At 43.6% G+C, this 19,586-nt stretch overlaps 1 protein-coding gene across 4 annotated transcripts in view; it reads right to left on the reverse strand.

Annotated features, from left to right (window-relative positions):
- Positions 1-19,586, reverse strand: part of HECTD4 (HECT domain E3 ubiquitin protein ligase 4) — a 205,048-nt gene that overhangs the window by 70,512 nt on the left and 114,950 nt on the right. For all 4 annotated transcript variants that reach the window (XM_062182491.1, XM_062182490.1, XM_062182489.1 and 1 more), the window contains exons 18-35: positions 18,945-19,069; positions 17,317-17,470; positions 16,764-16,864; positions 14,070-14,268; positions 12,133-12,252; positions 10,935-11,039; positions 9,837-10,000; positions 9,035-9,268; positions 7,870-8,062; positions 7,571-7,675; positions 6,695-6,783; positions 6,233-6,408; positions 4,500-4,635; positions 4,260-4,401; positions 3,997-4,163; positions 3,421-3,567; positions 2,285-2,469; positions 580-733 (exon numbers count right to left, since the gene is read on the reverse strand). In XM_062182491.1, coding sequence (XP_062038475.1) covers positions 580-733; positions 2,285-2,469; positions 3,421-3,567; positions 3,997-4,163; positions 4,260-4,401; positions 4,500-4,635; positions 6,233-6,408; positions 6,695-6,783; positions 7,571-7,675; positions 7,870-8,062; positions 9,035-9,268; positions 9,837-10,000; positions 10,935-11,039; positions 12,133-12,252; positions 14,070-14,268; positions 16,764-16,864; positions 17,317-17,470; positions 18,945-19,069 — 2,696 coding nt within the window. The remainder of the gene's footprint in view (positions 1-579; positions 734-2,284; positions 2,470-3,420; positions 3,568-3,996; positions 4,164-4,259; positions 4,402-4,499; positions 4,636-6,232; positions 6,409-6,694; positions 6,784-7,570; positions 7,676-7,869; positions 8,063-9,034; positions 9,269-9,836; positions 10,001-10,934; positions 11,040-12,132; positions 12,253-14,069; positions 14,269-16,763; positions 16,865-17,316; positions 17,471-18,944; positions 19,070-19,586) is intronic.

The raw sequence follows: 19,586 nt of genomic DNA on the forward strand, positions 1-19,586 counted from the left end.
GCTTCATCCGGTCTCCCATGTGGGTAGCAGGGGCCCAAGCACTTGGGCCATCCTCCACTGCCTTCCCAGACACATTAGCAGTCCAACCTGCTGTGCCACAACACTGGCCCCTTCAACAACTTCAATCTCTATCACTTTTACTGAAGCAAGAGTGTGTCAAAATAGCCTAGTAATTTAAATGTTTCAAGACAACCCAGATTGTTCAAGAAGAAAGCCAGCACCCAGGTGCAACAGGTGAAGCCACTGCTTGGGATGCCGGCATCCCGTACTGAAAAGCTGGTTCCTGTCCTGGCCATTCTGTTTCCAATCCAGGCTCCTGCTAATGCACACTCTGGGAAGTGGCAGAAGATGGTCCAAGGATTTGGGTCCCTGCCACCCCTGTGGGAGACCTGGATGGAATGAATTCCTGGCTCCTAGCTTCAGCCTGGCCCAGACCTACCTATTATGGCTATTTGGGGAGTGAGTCAGTAGATAGAATATCTTTCATTCTGTCTCTGTCACTCTACCGTTCAAATAAATATACTTTTAATAAAGAAGGAAAGCCAGCTCCTCCCCCAGCCCCAGGTTTGCCTTCCCTACCTGGAGAGATCATTGAGAAGACTAAGGACATCTTGGAGGGCATCGTTCCCAGCAGCTTGGTTGCCACAGCACTCAGTGGCTCGGGCAAGATGGTTCGTGAGAAGGCTGGACACCTGACGGGCCAGACCCGAGTGCACTGCCTCAGTGGAGCCACCTTCAGCGTGAAGACAGGAAAAGCACAGTGAAGGAAGGAACCCAAGGAAGCCGTGCGGTGGGGAACCTGCAAGTGTGGCGAGACCACCTTCTCGGCCTCCCGGAATTCAAGCCTGCCCCTTGACTAATTTTTATCTTGCTCAGTGTTTCATGAACCATCTGTTAGTGTCTCCTTCTGAGAAAATATTTGCACTAAAAAAGGCATTCAATGGTAGGGGAGATATTACTCTGAATGGAAACTGAATTTAATTAATCCAAATAAAACCAAGGAATATATTTTGATTGGTGGGGAAGAATCACTATGCTCCTGATGATTAAAATATCTTGATTTTTAAACTAATATGTTCCTCTTCAATGCAAAGACCTTGCAGGAACTTTCCATATCCACTGTAGTTCCACAGCCCCCCAAGAATCTCCTGTCAGAGTCAAAAAAGATTATTTGTCAACTCCTGAATTTCTCATGCTCTTTTTGGCCCCTCCACCCACACATGCTCTGTGCTCTGCTCTGGGGTCCTCTTCATCTATCAAGGATAAGTCACTGCCTCTGGGAAGCTTTGCCCTGTGCTCCTACCACACTCCTTGTGCACCTCCATGACAGCACTGATTACACTGCGATCGCTCACTGGTCTGTTTCCTCTGCCAGATCCTATTTCTTGAAGGGTGGAACAATACCTTATTCATTTTCAGCCTGACATATCCAAGTGTACCACAGGTTCTTAAGGCATTAAAATGTATAGTGAAACCGGCGCCGCGGTTCAATAGGCTAATCCTCCGCCTTGCGGCGCCGGCACACCGGGTTCTAGTCCCCGTCGGGGCCCCGGATTCTGTCCCGGTTGCCCCTCTTCCAGGCCAGCTCTCTGCTGTGGCCCGGGAGTGCAGTGGAGGATGGCCCAAGTACTTGGGCCCTGCACCCCATGGGAGACCAGGAGAAGCACCTGGTTCCTGCCATCGGATTAGCGCGGTGCGCCGGCGGCAGCACGCCAGCCACGGCGGCCATTGGAGGGTGAACCAATGGCAAAAGGAAGACCTTTCTCTCTGTCTCTCTCTCACTGTCCACTCTACCTGTCAAAAAATTTAAAAAAAAAAATGTATAGTGAATGAATAAATGATTAGCAAGCTATATGCATAGACACAGACTATCATGGAGAAATTTATCCCTTCAAGTTTACTTTATAAATCAAATTGGGCACTCAAAATATATTCATTTCCAAATATCATCTTGAAAATATAACTGAAAAGTCACTTCAGAAAAAAATTTACTTGGAGACTATTAGTAGTTTTGCCAAGAAGATAATGAAAAAAGCATTTTCAGTGTTCTGGAGCTATCATACTCCTCCAGGGGCTAGGATGTCACTTAGTGTCAGAGTGTAGCAGTGAGCTTTCATAGAGCCACTCCAATGAAAAGACCCTCATGAAGTCATCAACTGGCTAATCTGTCCTGATTATGTAATCTAATAAAAGCTTTCTCCTGCTGTTCCAGCACCAGAGCATAATAAACCAATGTGGCAACAGAAGAAACCAGTGAACTCTAAAAAGGGGCCCCATTTCTCACCTTCCTCTTTTTCCCATTCCACACAACGGTTGGCAAGCACCTGGAAGGCGGCCCAGGCCATGGTGGCCACCTTCTGCTTCTTCGTTTGTTTTTCACTGGAGCTGGACTCAGTCTGACTGCTCAGGCTACACAGACGATCCATGAGCTGAACGAGGCCACTGCGCACCAGGCACTTCTCTTCACTCCTGGCAAAGGGGCACAGGTTGGATGAAATAAACACAATGACCAAGCCTTAGGAAACTTTTCTGTAAGGCTCTGATTATTAAAAGGGCATAAAACATGTTGGAGTACTTGTCCACAGCTTAGGTTACTGCCTTGTATGATTAAACACAAGAATATTTTCTTACACCAACCATTTCCTTCATAAATAAGGAACTTCAAATTCTGTTTTGTTCATACAGAACAGCAAAGTAAGAATCAATGGAATCAACCACAGGTTTCCAGAATGGGAAAAAAAATTACATATTGTATCAAAATAAATTTTGAATAATGAGTCCATTAATTCCTGACACTTTAAAATTATTAACTGGTTTAAAAAATAAATGTGCACATCCAAAAACTTTTGCCCAATATGTAAATAATTTCTTAGGTACATTTTGTTTGTCTTTGCCCCTTCCTACCTTCAAAATGTAATATAATCGGCCGGCGCCATGGCTCAATAGGCTAATCCTCTGCCTACAGCACCAGCATCCCATATGGGCGCCAGTTCTAGTCCCGGCTGTTCCTCTTCCAGTCCAGCTCTTTGCTGTGGCCTGGGAGGGCAGAGGAGGATGGCCCAAGTGCTTGGGTACCTGCACCTGCATGGGAGACTGGGAGGAAGTACCCGGCTCCTGGCTTCAAATTGGTGCAGCACTGGCCGTAGCAGCCATTAGGGGAGTGACACAATGGAAGGAACACCTTTCTCTCCATCTCTGTCTACAACACTCTCTCTCTCTCTCTCTCACTGTCTAACTCTGCCTGGCAAAAAAATAAAAAGAATTTACATAGGAACTTTTGGTGTCATAAGGAAAGCTTGTGTAGTAATTCAATGAATAATTGAAGCCAAAAAATGTAATTTTGTAAACTAAAAAATACTTTAACTTAGTGGACGATGTTGTGTAATACCTTAATATGATAACAGGCATTTCTGCACTCACCTGGTATAAGGTATGGTACATAAGAGTCCAATGCTGTTGGCACAGGCGATAGGGTATCGAGCACACAAAGACACGACAGAGGTCATGGTCTCACCAAAGGCTTCCTGGACGTGCTCGACCATCCCACCACAGGTGAGTTCCTCGATTCTGTGAAACAGAAACCAAAGAAAGCTCAGGCTTCCTGAGCCATGTCCAAGACAGTGACTGCGGCCAGGAGAACAGAAGAGCAAGAGAACCATGTTATAAAAAGGTATGCATAATAAAATGTGGATTAAGAAAAAAAAGTACATACATATAAACTTAGGTTTCAAAAACAAATAGTTGTTTATGCACATACAATTGGTACAAGATATTAAAGATCAGTGAGGAATTTGGAAGGGAAGGGGAGTAAAGAGATTTTTATATTTTTTTGTTTTTATTTTTGTAAAATCATGAACCACTTCTCTAAAAATTGACATGTAACATTTTAGGGAAAAACATTAGCAAAAAACTCTGCCTATGTTTTGGCCTAACAATAATCTTTGGCATGGCTTTTGTCCATCTTAGACGGGCCAGCAGGAGGCAACTGAAACTGACCTGGGTCCTCCCTGCAGGACCATTGTCACAGGACCCACAAGGTGCGTCACCCCTCCGACTCGCACAGCAGCTGTCAGCAGTTCCCGCATGTGCACCAGGGCCTGCTTGCGTGTGTTTCCCCGCCGCCACCTTGTCTGTGCAGCCAACAGAAAGCTGCTGCTGGACACCTGAAATGCACGAGAAGGAAATACACCTGACTTCTGCTCACTGCCACCAGATCCCGTCGGGAGCTGATCACCTGTAGTCTGCAAAGTCGGACATACAGCTTGGTCGGGGTTGGTGCCGATGAAAGCAAACAGCTGTCCCAGCAGGACACTGTAGGTGGGCTTGTCCCTGCTGTCCTCGATGGCCAGTGACTGGAGGAGCGTAAAGGAGCTGCTGCGGTGGCTGGTCACGTGACGTCGCCTGGCCGACCAGGAAAACAAGAAATGGGCTCAGGCAGTGTGTTCTGATGAATGCATTCAGCTGCATTGGGAACCCGACCCCAGCCGTTAGCCATTTACCTCTGATTTGCTCTGGTAAATTCCAAATCTTCATTACCGATCATTTCCAAGTCAGAAGGAGCTGACATGCTGCGAAGAAAAACAGGCTGCCGCACAGCATGAGATATCACTTTTGTTTCAGAAGCCGATTTACAAGCTGCAAAGAGAGGAATAGGAAGGTTGGCATTTCTGCTATCTGGCTTGTGAGGAGCTACAGCAACAGCGAAATGTAACACAGAACTAACAGCACATCTCTTCTTCTGGTCACAGTCCAGTCACCAGTGCACTTAGCATAGCCTGCTGATGACTTTTAGGTCAAGTTCTAAATACCTAAGTGTTATATTAAAAATTATTTCAGTTTGGAGGCTAGTGCTGTGGCATAGTATGGCATCCCATATGGGTGCCAGTTTGTGTCCTGGCTGCTCCTCTTCAGACCCAACTCTTGCCTTACAGCCTGGGAAAGCAGCAGAGTATGGTCCAAGCGCTTGGGTCCTTGTACCCTTGTGGGTGACCCAGAAGAAACTCCTGGCTTCAGATCAGCCCAGCTCCAGCCGTTGTAGCCATTTGGGGAGTGAACCAGCGGATGGAAGACCTCTCTCTCTGTCTCTCCCTCTGTCTGTAACTCAGCCTCTCAAATAAAGAAATCTTTTTTAAAAATTATTTTAGTTTGAAAAATCAAAATCTTCTCATTACATCTGTTTTCCAAAGAAAGGCTGAAAATTCATTTGATTTCACAATATAAATATTCACAACAAAATAAGCATTCTAAAAGCAGAAAGTAATTTCTGGAGGTAAACATTTCTTAATTCCAATAAACCCAGATCCATTTTTGTGAGAGATGGCTTTTATCTGTCCCTCATTTCTAGATTTACTGAGCTGACTAGCTTGTTTAGTAGTAGCTCTACTTTGGTCATAGTTGGTGGAAGAAAGTATCACACTTGAGCAGCAATCTGACCCTTCCTATAACATGTTCCTGAATAATACATAAAGGGCAAAAGAAAAAACTACCTGTAAAGATCAGCTAACAAAAAAAATTAAGTGGGGAAAAGCCATTTCTATATATCTGTCTTAAGAGCAGTTAGCTTTAGTGTAAAAAATATATAATTTTTGAAGACCTCGTTATCTCTCAGGATGTTTCTAGTTCATTATCTGTGAGGCCAAGGGCCCCTAGGAGGGCACTACCAGCCTGAGTAGTTGTCTTTCTATGGGACATTCAGTTAATCAAGGGCTGCTGTGGCCAGGCATGTGGTATGCATAGTGGCCACCTGGCATGTGGTACTCAGCACACTTTTCTCCCTCCAGCCTGTGTCTCCCCTCAAGTTGTCCGGGAACGGTCAGAAAGTCATGCCAGAAGGTTCCACCTAATTACTAAAAATGAAATGCAAACTCAGCTTCAAGTAAAGAGGGAGAAATGATGTTACAAGATTTACAATGCACCTATCTACTGTTACTATGAAATCTAATTATATATGTTACTATGAAAATCATAAGTGAGAAACAAGATGTACTGGATTACACAGATCTATGTCACTGGGCTCCTCGGATGTTCCCAAAAAAACCTTAATGAGGCAGGCAGGGAGGTATCACTGATGCTCAGCTGACTCACAAAACACAGGAATTTAGTGAAAAGTATTTCCTTGAGAAAGTAAAAGGCAGACTTCTCAATGCTGGACTTGTCTTGCTTTGCCTTTTGCAGTACCCAAGCGTGATGTCTACTCTGAATAGACTAGCACCAGCAGCCTGAGCGGCAGTACCCGGCGTTTCCGCGGGGGTCCCCGAGATGCTCCTGGTGAGGCCCGACTGGGCTGCGATGGTGACATGCAGCAATAGCTCGGCCCGGTTCATTAAACTCTTCACTAGCGTCTTCGTTTTAGCCAGTGGGTGTGAAGGCTTCTGCGTGAGAGAATTCACTTCTTGTAGGAACTTCTCCCTGTAAAGAAAGAAAGGTGTGCATTCATTTGTTCTTCTGCTTACCAAAAATAGTGAGAAATTTATTTCAAGGGTTAGGACACAGAAGTAAGCTAGCCAGCATTGTTTACCTCCCCCTCGCCCCACCTGAGGAGCTATGCTAACTTCAGGAGGTTAGAATCAGAACTTCCAGTTTACCAAATGGGTATCATTTTTAAAACAATATCTACTAAGAAATAAGACCTTTACAATTCATTCTGAGCACCAAGATGATAAATTAGCCTTGATATTATATTAACATCACTGACCTCAGGGATAGAACCATGTTTTCAAGATCATTTCCATCAAAGGAGACTTCCTTCATTGAACACAAAAGTTCCAGTTCTTTTATTTTGTTCTAAAGAAGGAAAAATAAAGGAAGACGGTATGTAGGATTTGTAAAAACCAAGTTATACTGCATGTATTTGAAACAGAACAGAAAATTTTGGGAAAACCCACCACCTTTGGTCCATATTTCCATGCCTAATACACGCTTGTAATTTCTTTTAAATTTTTAAAAAATCAATTTATTTGAGAGATGAACAGATACAAACACACATATACACAAAGAGGCACAGACAGAGATCTTCTATCCACAGGTTCCTCCTCAACTACCCAGAACAGATGAGACTGGACCAGTTAAAAACCAGGAGCTAGGAACTCAATCCAAGCTCCCAAGTGTATGGCAGGAACCCAGCCACTGAAGTTACCACCTGCTGCCTCCCAAGTGTGCATTAGCAGGAAGCTGGAATTGGGAGCAGAGCACTCTGACATGGGAAGTGTGTGTCCCAAGCAGCACCTTAACCACTAGGCCAAATGTCTACCTCTGTGATTTCTTATTTCACATTTGAATGATTAAAAGTGACATTGGCTATTTTCTGGGGATTTCTTCTGGGTTTGTAACTCTGCCTTCTTTTCATTTCTTTAACTCTCCCATAAAGCTATTAATTAACTAAAAAAAACCTTAGTTAATCACTTGTATACTGACATGTTGATCTAATCAATCTCCATCCAACCCCTTTTAAAGAACGGGGTATGCAACATTTTAGGAAATGACATTATTTTATCTAACACACAAACACACAGTACATACCTTTGCTCTATATATGACAATACTCTAGTGATAAGCCACACATTTTGCTCACCTCATTAAAATGGTAATCATAAAAGAAAGGCATATTATTCTCCAATTTCCCCTTCACGGCATCATCAACCTCACTTTGCCATTTCTGTTCCAGTTCTGCAACGCTCTGATACATAAAAAGAAATCAATGTATAAATAGATGCAAAATGAAAACAAGTGTAATCTCTGAAATTAGAAGTTTTAGTTGTAATAGTAATTCTGCAAAAATGTAGATTCTCTTTCAAACTTCTTGATGTTTTCAAGGAATAAATTATTTCCAACAGTTATAAGACAAATATAAGCATTTTAGCTTTCACTTACCTGCAACTGTCTCTCCATGGCATTAAGTTTCTTAAAGGTCTCTCCCATAATTTTACACAATAAATCATATTCCTCAGCATGTTCTTCTTGATACTGGAAATTTATTAGGGACTGCAGGGCATCAACCAAATTCAAGTGCTTAATAACACACGACACCACCATTTCCTCCATCACGTCTGGCTGAATCACTTCTCTGTGATTACAATGGAAACCAGTCAGGACGAGCCACACTCGTACCTTACCAATGCTATACGTCATAGGATGAAGAACGTGGGCTTTGACTTAAACATATTAAGTATTCATCACACTTGTTTTAGGACAAATAAGTGGCATGGATATGATGATGGCATTATAGCAGTCTTACGTTAGCAAATAATTTAGTATATTAACTGTTAAAACTGAATTGGCTGATGAAGCTAGAAATCAAAATTAAAGAAATTTCATTTTCTACGATTTATATATTTTGAGCTGGAGTTATGTTAAAGCTAGAATAGATTTAAAGCTAAAAACAGACTTTCAGCACCACTTATCAGCAAACTGATTTTGTGCGGTACTACGGCTTGTGTTATTTAGTGTATATGGATAGTGGGTGCAATATATTACTTCCATTTTAAATTTCATCTCCCATTTTGTCTCTTTGTAATGGTCAGTCTTGCCTCAGACAGCAGAGGCTACAAAACAGACCTTAGGCAAGAACAGCACAGACATTTGAAACTGAAAAATTGACATCCTGAAGCCCTTTCACTATGGCGCCAGGCGTCAGAAAAAAGAAAGGTCTGTAGACTCCAAAGAAATCAAAGCAGAGTCTGGCTACTCGGCGAAGGTTAGACCACCTGAGAAAAATCCAGAGCCTGTCCAACGTGATGCACAGCAGAATCACATGGGAAACTTGTTAAGTCACAAATAAGCGGGCCATCCTCAGAGCTTGATTAAACAGGTGTGAAATGGGCCCTGGGCACTAGCAGAGCCCCCGGTGATGCCAATGCTGATTACTCAAGGACCACACTTCGAGAACCACTAAGCTGGAACACCGCACCAGTATTCCTGTTTCATTCAATGAGCGTAAAGTGTGAGGTTCACCAGCTGAACTAAGAGAAGACAGACACTCACTACAACTGCTTAAACATGATTTTTCATGGGAGTGAAGTGCTACACAGTAACATACTTTATACTTGGTCTGAATTGAGGTCTAGCGCGCCCAGAAATCTCTCTGAGCTTTAGCATGATTCCTGGAGGCAGCCTGATTCGGGGCAGGTCAAAGTAGTTCCCAGCAGTAGGCACGAGGACGTCAGCAGGGTAGGTGAATTCTCTGTCTTCCTCTATGGTCAGAGGCAGTGGAGAAGGGCTTGGAGTGAGGGCAGGAGAGATCACGCCATTGGCCTCCACTTGCCACTGACACCTGAGCAAACAGAAAAAAGTCTTTTCACTTTCTCTCCAATCAAAATTACTGGAAAGCTACCTGAAGTTTGACACATGTCAACAATGAAGAATCACATGATGTGTTAAGTATTCGTCAAACCTCCCAAGGCTAAAGCAAGATGAGTATTACAGGAAAGCACATCTTTGGGAATCTACCTCCTTCCCAGCATCATGTAAACTTTGAAACAGAAAACCTGAAGCATTGTATGGCAATATCTAGATCTCTATTACCTGAATTCTACAATAAACATTTCACAATGTTTGCATAAGCACATATCTACCCATCCATGTGGGGATTCTCCAACTTAATTATACAATGTTTGGCTTAGACAAAAACCTATAGATTCAAAGATGCAATTTTAAATCTAGTAAAATAAGGGCCAGAAAGCACCAAGCTATACTTTTCATCTTGTTTATTGAACACAATCACACCCCTGAGACTGTCAAATAGTAGGCACAATCAGCTGGGAAATGTGCTAAAGATAGTTTTCTACACAAAATTCCTTCTCCTTTGTGGGCAAAACTAGCTCAGTTGAACCTTTCATTACCTTTGTAGAAGTTTGGACCGCAAGAGCTCCTGACAGGCTTCTTCTTCTTTGGTAATTTCTGGTCCATTATACAGGATTCTTAACATGGAACAAGCTAACACAGACAGACCTAAAGCCAGGTCTACCAGAAAGGGCAAGCCTCCTGAGACATCCTCTGAAGACTCCTACAATGCAGACAGGGGTAAACCACACTGGTCAGTGGACACTGGCAGAGCGCTGCAGCTGGTGCTGCACCGCACTGTACTGTCCCCCAACCGCAGGGTTTCACAGAGCAGCATTGAGTGTCATTGCTATGGGACACAGGTACAGCACTCAACATCACAGGTAGATGGTGGTGCTGGAATGACCACTGAGTAAAGTTGGAACACAATTCTGGAGAGAGAAGAGCCGATAAGACTCCATATTAAAAACAGCACAAGTCACATGTAGGCAGCCCAGACTCTTTGCACAGCTTCTCCTCTGCTGTGCCTATCAATATTTAAACTGCTATTTTGTTTTGCTTTTGTCACCTCCATCCTGTGCTTCAACCACGATGCTGTCAGCAACTGCACTGAGTTTCATTTGAGAAAGTGAGAGTCTCCTGTGTACCAGCAGTTGTCCTAAGTGCCTGAGATACATCAGAGAACAAAACAAAGATCCCTGCCCTCATGGAGCTTACATTCTAAACAATTTTTCCACTCCAGAAGAGCCTTGGCTTGGTAAACCTTAAGCAACCTCCAAGTCCAAAATATGGTTTTAAAACCTAGCACCTAGAGGGATTAGCAGCATTCCAGCCACTCTTAAAATCCAGGATCCAAGTGCTGACTTGTGCTAGAGTCTTCTTTGCTGTATGGAAGGAGGCTGGAGTCAGGTCACTCCTCCAGGCTTTGAAGACAGAGCCCCTAGCAATGTCATCTGCACTAAGAAACTGATGTAGGACACGGCTAGTTTTATCCCCTAAGACTACTTAACAACTGGTAGTTTACTACTGCCAAATGAAAAAGATGGATGACACAGTGGCTCATATTGTGCCCTGCTTCCAAGGCAAATATGATGTATGTAACCAAGGCACACAGGAGAGAGTACATTTTGCCCACAGCAGTGGTTAGAATCAAGTACCTGAGCGCGAACTGTGCAAGCAAAGCCCCACATAGCTTTATCAGGAGTGTTGTGTTCACGGCCACTTCTCATTTCAAAGGAGAAGGTGACTGTATCTCCTTCCACCTTAAAATTTAAGGGGGGGGGGGAGGGAAAATGCACTTTAAAAACAAGACACACAATTTTCACGAGACCAATGAATTTCAGAGATTTACTTTCAAAAGGCCCAGAGCAATAGTTCACTCCTTCTCTCTCTCTCTCTTCTTAATCAAATTCCATTCCCTTTCATTCAGATACCAATGCTTCAGGTATTTTTCCTTACCAGGTAGCCTTTGGGATAAGGAATTTTTGAAGTGGGCCACCATTACCCAACAGAGGCTCACAGTAAAGACTCAGTAAACATTGAGCAGAGTTTCTAGTAAATTCCTCAGATTTCTATTCTTCTTGCCAGTTCCCTCAATTCTTTCTCACCTCACATATGTCAACAGGACAAGCAAATGACAAATCCTCTTGAAGAACAGCACTGAGTGCGGGAAGCCTTGCTCTGCTTTACACAACAGCTGCATGAGTGAGAAACAAGAAGCACTCCATCGGTGCCTTATCAAGGGCTGTGCTGATGCACACGCAGTGCATCCAGACTATGCCAGAGCGCTCTGTGCTGACTTGGAGGGGATCTGATGTACGGGAAATAAAGGTCTGGGCACAGACTCTGGATGCTCTGGGTTTTAATGGGCATTTGTGTTCATATTCGTATTAGAGGCAGATAAGTAGTAAGCAGCAAATAGTTCTGGAGCCCAGATTACAAAAAAATGGCCCTAACCACTGCAGCTTAACAATGGATCATTATTTTTGCTCCAACTTCAAATCTGCCCCCAAGGCCCAAATTAATTTACAAACATTAAATCAACACTTTAAAAATACACAGGCCTGTGGTTTACTGGAGAAGAAATAAGTTGGAAGAATAAGTTGCTCTTCTAATGGACAGGGAAGGAAATGCTGTGACCTGTGGGAGCGATCCAAGCTCTGGAGCAGACAGAGGTCTGATGTCCTACGAGGGAAAGGAGGGCCATTCTGACGAGGAGCGCGTCTTTAGGCCTGGCAAGGTGGTGCTCCCTCAACAAATGCCCCGTGTCAAATGCTTCTGGGAGTACACTCAGCACTTGGGGCTGCGAGGAACCTAATTCATTCTTCTGGAGGTGCCTGTGACTGGATGCCATACCTTCACCAGGTCCTTTGGCCAGCCGGCTCCTAGGACGCTGCGGCTGCCGTAGCCCAGCGTGTTGCCCCCGTACTCAGCAACCTTCCTGCTGCTGGTGCTGGGGCCCGCGCATATCACCAACTTCAAAACAGAAAATAGACCGTTAGACTGTAAAAGAAAAACAAAGACAACATCTACAAATAAAAAGGCTGCAAACAAGGGTTGTTTAAAAACACACTTACAACCAGGCACTGGTATCATTATAATATAGCTAATATCTATGAATTTTTAGGCATAACTGATGCTAGTTGGGATGCAATCAGCCACTGATATTTACAGGGCAGAGTGATAGCAATGATTTAACATACAAAGTACCCTTTTTATATTGCCACACTTCAAATTGCTTGGGGGCCTTGCCTTAACAACAGCTACACCCAGTCATTATACATATATATATTTGAAATATTTATTTTAATTCTAATTAATATATAACTCATTAATAACAGTTTGACTCCTTCAGTTTGATTCAGTTTGACCCCTTAAGTCCACCCCCAAATTAATAAAATGAGCAAATACTGATGGAAAGATGGTTATATCTAACAAAACAAATAAAAGTACCGAAAAAAATCAATGAATAAATAAAGATTTTTAAAAATGCAACAAAGTGAAAATAAGCCATATATTTTAGAGTGTTGCTTAATGGTATAAAATGAAACGATACAAATTCAGGGCAAGAACAGGGCTGCTTCTTTTTGGGTCATTTTTTATGTATTAATACCTTTCCTCATTAAAGGCCATTTCTTTTTATCCAATCCAACAACTTTCTAATATAAAGCAGAAACCCTGATATCTTATTTGGCATTCAAGTACTTCCACAGGAAAAATAAAGCCCTGGTTTCTGTAAGCCCCAAACCCTGCCTTCCAAAGTGCACTCTGACTCCACGTAGCATCTCAGCTCGGTCTTCAGGCAGCATCAGTAGCCCTAGGCGCTGACCAGCTGGAGATCTCTTACCCTTTTAGACCTGTTCTTGACAGCAGGTGGGGACCACTGGAAAAGTAAATGCATTCTGATCCATGCAGTAAGCTTCTTTGTGCTTTAACATTTAACACTCATGTCTACTGCAGGCCTAAGTTATCATAGATCAGAATATGCAAATTACTGTCTTTAAAGGAAAACAAAATGACACCAACTAAAATGGCAACCTCTTCCATTTCTGTCTTAAAATAATCAGTTTACATGAACCTAGGAAGTGAGGGTAGCTAATGCCAGGAGCTCTGAAGTGAGGTAGACTGACATGAGGGGACATACTTTGGAACAGTCACCACCTCACAGTATGTATGATTAAGAAGCCCTTGACTTTTGGGGTAAGCGTTGTGGAGCAGCAAGTTAAGCTGCTGCTTGGGACACCCACATCCTGTATTGGAGTACTAGCTGGAGTCCCAGATTCTCCACTTCTGATCCAGCTCCTTGCTAATGCACCTGGAAAGACAGCAGATGATGGTCCAAGTGCTTGGGTTCCTGCCACCCACGTGGGAGACCCAGATGGGAATTCTTGGCTCCTGGTTTCAGTCTAGCTCGGCCTCAGTTATTGTAGGCATTTGGGGAATTGAATCAGCAGACAGAAGATCTTGCTCTCTCTCTGTGCCATTCTGCCTTTCAAATAATTAATAAATATTTATTTAAAAAAACTTGACTTTTTAACTTCCCTTGATGGTATAAAACCATTTGCCCTCACACAGTACACAGATGGGAGAAATAGAGAGCTAATAAGCAACACAAAAATAGCATGTACAACATTAGCAGACAATCTTCCAGCTGTTCTTTCATAGGTTAGATATCTCAGTTTCATTAATAACAGAAGTAAGTCAAGAATGGTGACCAGCAGCAAAGAAAAATAAGAAGCATTGACAGATCAGTGTAGTTGGTGGCAGAACCCCTAAGCCCAGTCCCTGCTTACTTTGTCATAGTCGTACTGTGAAGAGCATCTGCTGTCAAACCTCAGATACAGGCAGCGAGCTCCTGGGATGTGCACAGTCTCTTTAAACTTATAGTTGTCTCTGACAGGGTGGACTGTTTCCACAGTCTTCCCGGCAGCCCAGGGGGCAGGGATCTTTAAGCCAGTGAGAAAGCCGGGCTCCTCCTTCTCTTCCAGCATTCTTAAACCAGAGAAAAGGAGTGGGACCCAGGTTAGCAGCAAGGAAAAGAAAAATAAAATGTCAACACACCAGAACACACAAGTTTAAGAAGTTGCTCTTTGGGGCCGGCACAGTGGCGTAGTGGTTCGAGTCCCCGCTGCTCCACTTTCAATCCAGCTCTCTGGTATGGGCTGGGAAAGCAGTAGAAGATGGCTTAAGTCCTTGGGCCCCTGCACCCATGTGGGAGACCTGGAAGAAGCTCCTGACTCCTGGCCTCAGATCAGCCCAGCTCCAGCCACTGAGGCTATCTGGAGAGTGAACCAGCAGACTTCTCTCTCTCTGCCTCTCTGTAACTCTGCCTTTCAAATAGTAAATAAATCTTAAAAAAAAAAAAAAAAGTTGCTCTTAACTTTTCTACAGCATGTAATATGATAACACTATAGCTTTTAAATGCTCAATATCCCACCCCTGGGCTTTAGAAAAATTTAAAAACTCCTGGAGTAGGGGCAGGCCTTGTGGTAAAGTGGGTTAAGCTGGTTTGGGATGCCTACATCCCACATTGAGGTGCCTGAGATTGAGCCCTGCGTCCGCTTTCTGATCTCTAATGAGTGGGCGAAGGGAGCAGATGATGGCCCAGGTTCTTGGGTCCCTGCCACCCACATGCAGTCCTGGGCTCCTGGCTTTAGGCTGGCACAGCCCCGCTGTGGTGGGCATCTGGAGCAGGGGCCAGCAGAGGGACATCTCTCTCTCTTTTTCTCCCTCTGCTTCACTGCCTTTCAAATAAAATGAAAACAAAGAAATAAAATTTCTCTATTCCTATACTCTTCTATTCCTATATTTAAGGGTTTTTAGGTAGTATATTCATATTTTCCCCCTCTTTGTAAGAGGAAGCCCAACTGATCCTAGGAGAAGATCCCATCAGCTCCCATTTCAAAATGCTCAGGAACAATAAGTTACTGCAGAGGACTCTTAAGATTGGTCACCTTCTAAATCCCACAGGATTAGTACCCTATAAAACCCTATAAAATCCTTTTAGTGATTTCTATGTACCAACTGCTGAAAGCTCCCCGAGTCTATGCAGCCGCTCTTCACTGCGATTTTCACTGACAATCGGTGTCCTCTGCGGTCTTCCAACATCCTCACTTGTGCCCCCAGTGACTTCAGAGACTGAGCTTGTGGGACAGAAAATCCAAAAACCTAAATTTGGCTGCCATGGGATCCTCTTATTCTCCTTCTGCTCTGCAGATTTGCAGTTTAAGTCATAGAGGTGGGCTGTGCAACACAGTAGCTACGAATGTCATGTGGCCGTTTAAATTATATCAAGTGTAAAATCCAGCTTCGTGGTCACATTAGCCATATTGCAAGTGCTCAATAACAGTGGCTACGCCATACTAGACAGCACAGAGCCAAGTTTTCTAAGCACTGCAAAAATCTCAACTGGATGGGCACCTGCCCTGGGGAAATCCTTCCCATCTGATCAATGTCTTTAAAAGATAGCTCTTACGGGATAGCCCAAGTGCTTGGGCCCTGCACCCGCATGGGAGATCAGGAGGAAGCACCTGGTTCCGGGCTTCGGATCGGCGCAGCACCAGGCATAGCAGCCATTGGGGGGGGGGGGTGTGAACCAATGGAAGGAAGACCTTTCTCTCTCTCACTGTCTATAACTCTCTCTCTCTCTCTCTCACTGACTAACTCTGGCCAAAAAAAAAAAAAAGATAGCTCTTATGAAACATAATTGACATGTAATAAATTGCACATGACTTGATAAATACGGACATTTACACCTGTGAAGTTCCCTTCTTGCTCACTGTATCCCCCACCTTTCCCCAAGGTGATCACTTGTTTGGTGTCTGCCACTATAGATGAGTTTGCATTTCCTAGATTTTGTATAAATAAAATTGCACAGTGTGTGACCTCAGGGCACCTGGCCTCTTTTACTCAGCATAAATATTCTGAGATTCACCCATGTTGTTGCAGATATCTGTTGTTGACTGCTTTTTGCTGCTAAGTAGAAGCCCCGTACAACGAAGGTACCACAGTCTGTTTTTCCATTCATGTTGATGGACATTTGGAATGTTTCCAGTTTGGGGCCATTCTATTTAAAGCTACTAGGAACTTTCACCTAGAAGTCATTGTAAGAAAGAACCTAAGCTTTCCCTGACAAAACTACATGGCCATGGAACAGCTGGATCATATGGCAGGTGCACATTATCTGACCTTCCAACTATTTACCAAAGGCTCAATAGTTTACATTCCTGTCATCAGTGCAAGAGAAAGTCACACCAGTTCTGAACTACCCTCTTGATCCTTGGGGAAACTCATTCTAATCTGTTCTTTAAAACTCACAAAGAATTACACCACTGTCTGTAAGTGCCTGGTCCTCAAGACTTGTTCTTCTCCCAGAGAGATAATCCCTGCTATACGTATACAGCACGGACACTGTTGTAAAGGGAGGACAAGGTGCACACCAAAAGGAAACATGGAAGGGACGCCTGCGAGGAAGCAGCAACCATTACCTCTCATCGGGAAGCAGCCTGCACTTCTGCTCCGAGGCACCACATGGGGAAGAGCCCACCTCAGCAAAAACGGAACACTGGGTTTTAAGCAGCAAAGCTGTCTGAAACACAAAACCATCACCGTGTCCTCAAGGGCTTACCACCCGTTATCTGCACAGTACTAGAGTCAAATCTAAAATTCTCATTTGAATCATCTTTTCCCAATCCTTCCCTGCCTTCCTTCAGTAAGAAGTGCTTTGCCACTTAGCCCACTTTACATTTTACTTCTTTCTGGAACTGAACACATCAATAGATTAGTCACTATAGCTGGCAAGGACTTAGGAAGCCAAAGATAAAGGAACGTTTGAGTAGCATCGCAGAGCAGCAGTTTTACATGAAGTGATTTAGTCAAACAAACAAAATTATTTCCCTGAACATTCTAATGACTTGTTATGACTCAGTACCTCCCTGCATCCCATCATTATTTCACTCGGTTGCTGAATGTACACAGCTGCCCTGGGGAGCGGGTTGGCTGGCAGGCAGGTACCTTTGACACACCAAGGGTCATTCATACCTGGCTGGTATAGAGCACCAGCTGGACTAGCTGAGGCATCAGGGCGTCGGCCATGATCAGAGTCTGTAAATTTGGATGCATCAGGGAGGTGAGTAACACAGGAAGGAGGTGACCAAGCATAGTAGCCTTAGTAACTTGTTCCAAGCCTTTTAACCTACAAAAAGTTCAAAAGAACACACAGCCTAAGCAATGCCCCATCATGTTAAGAAGCAACTCTGAGGTCTCCTTGAACTAGGTAAGAATTTACAGCAATTCAGTCCACAAATTTCTCTACTTCTGAAGGAAGCAGAGAAAGCTATTCATGGGTTTCACCTTGATTTGGCCAAAAAAGTTTACAATTCAAGCACTTTACAAATGGGTTCTAAAATGTAAATAGCTGCTCTAGGTAGTTATCACCTGCAAAGTCCATGGCCTCTGAGGCTGCCGGTGGCTACACTATTGCTTCACTTGCCCACTCTCATAAAACCTACTTCTGGTTTAGGGAAACTGATGCTTATACAGGGTACAGAGGCAGACTTTTTTATTACTGTGGTAAAATACACATACCATAAAATTTACCATCTTAACCATGTTAAGTGTGCAGCTCAGCATTACTAAACAATGTGGTGCAACCATCACCACCATCCATCTCCTTAACTTTCTTCATCTTATAAAATCAAACCTACTCATCAAGCAGCAACTCCCTGTTCTCCTACCCCTAATTCCTGGCAATCACCACTCTACTTTCTGTCTAAGTAGGTAGATTTTTAATTTATCTTTAAAATCACACTCTTAATATGCCCATCCTTTGCCAGAAGAATTAAGGCATGCCAATCTTCCAGAGAAAGAGGTGGGTTGTCTAAACTCTCCAAGGCTCCTAAGGATGCTGGTGTTGAAACCAGAAGGAAACTGTACACCCCCTTGGCAGACCCGCACCACGCTCTGTGACGCTGCACAGCACCGTCAGCCTCTCTGCAGCATCTATCTGGATTAGAACGCTCTCGGTCCCAGTCTTCCAAGAGTGTGCAAGAACGAAGAACAGGGGCCAGTCAGGAGGACTGAAGCAAAAATCATACAGCAGGATGGTTTTAGATCAACATCTCTAACATTCAAATGATCAGAGAATACAATTTGCAACTTAAAATCAAACCATAGCAGAATTTTTAAAGTGAAAGGGCTTAAGAACTCTGGAAGAGAAGTGTATCCTCTTCACAGGTTACTCATGTATTCGGAGAAATGAAACTGGTAAAATCTTGAGAGATCACATCAGTACCATCTTTTTATAGCAGCTGGATGTCTCTATCACAAAGTCACTGCTTCTGCTTGAAAGTATCTGTCATGCAGAAACAGTGAGCACGCTACCAGGCTACATAACGAAGGGAAAGGCTGGTTTGGGAGGGCAGTCCCAAATGTCAGAGATGAGGCTGTCCACCATGACCTTGACGGCTGCTGGCCCACTCTCACACAAAAGCACATTACAGAGTTCGATTGTACTTGGCTTTAAAACACTTGCCATTTCAACCTATTCTCACAAAAATCCCTCTATACTTAATGAACATTTGACATTTTGTTCTAAAAAGATTCCACTTTAATAAGCACTGTTTTTTCCGGAAGGGTAGCAGGTCATGGCTTCCAGCCCATCTCCTCACCTCTGCTCACGATCTGCTGTGTCACTGTTTATGAGGGCAGTTGTGACCTGTTGCAGCATTTCCAACACTTCATCACATCCAGTCAGGATCTGGGTGGCAAGAGCCAAAATACTGACCTTTAGCTCCTAGGCAGAAGATATCATAATGTTATTCCTGAATTCTGTGATGAACATACACTCACAACGACAAGACGAAAAGGATGTATTGATGATGCATTTCTCAGCAAAAGGATGAAGTGGCCAGAAGATGCCCAAAGCAGGGAAGTCCACAGGAATGGCAAGTAGCAATTTGATTTGGAGACTACAGTTGGAGTGCAGGTGGAAATACATGATATTTCCCAAGGAGCACACCAAACCCCCAGGAGAAAAGGCCTATCTCCCATCCCATCCAACACAAGAGAGCTCCTGGTGACCAGCTCAGAAGCTGTCCAGGGGAAGACTGCCTTGGGTGGCACGAGCACAGCTAAAGAGAAAAACAGAACAGTAAAAGGCACATGTAGGGCAGTGAGTAAAATGAGACGAAACACAACATTCTGAAACAGCACAAGTGACCTTCAATTTCATGTCTTAAACCCATTACCCTTAAAGACAGGTAAGTTAAAATTTCAATTAAAATAGCAGGCAGTTATGGGCTATGAAACAT

The sequence above is a fragment of the Lepus europaeus genome, chromosome 23 (assembly GCF_033115175.1).
Source record: "Lepus europaeus isolate LE1 chromosome 23, mLepTim1.pri, whole genome shotgun sequence".
Taxonomy (NCBI): domain Eukaryota; kingdom Metazoa; phylum Chordata; class Mammalia; order Lagomorpha; family Leporidae; genus Lepus; species Lepus europaeus.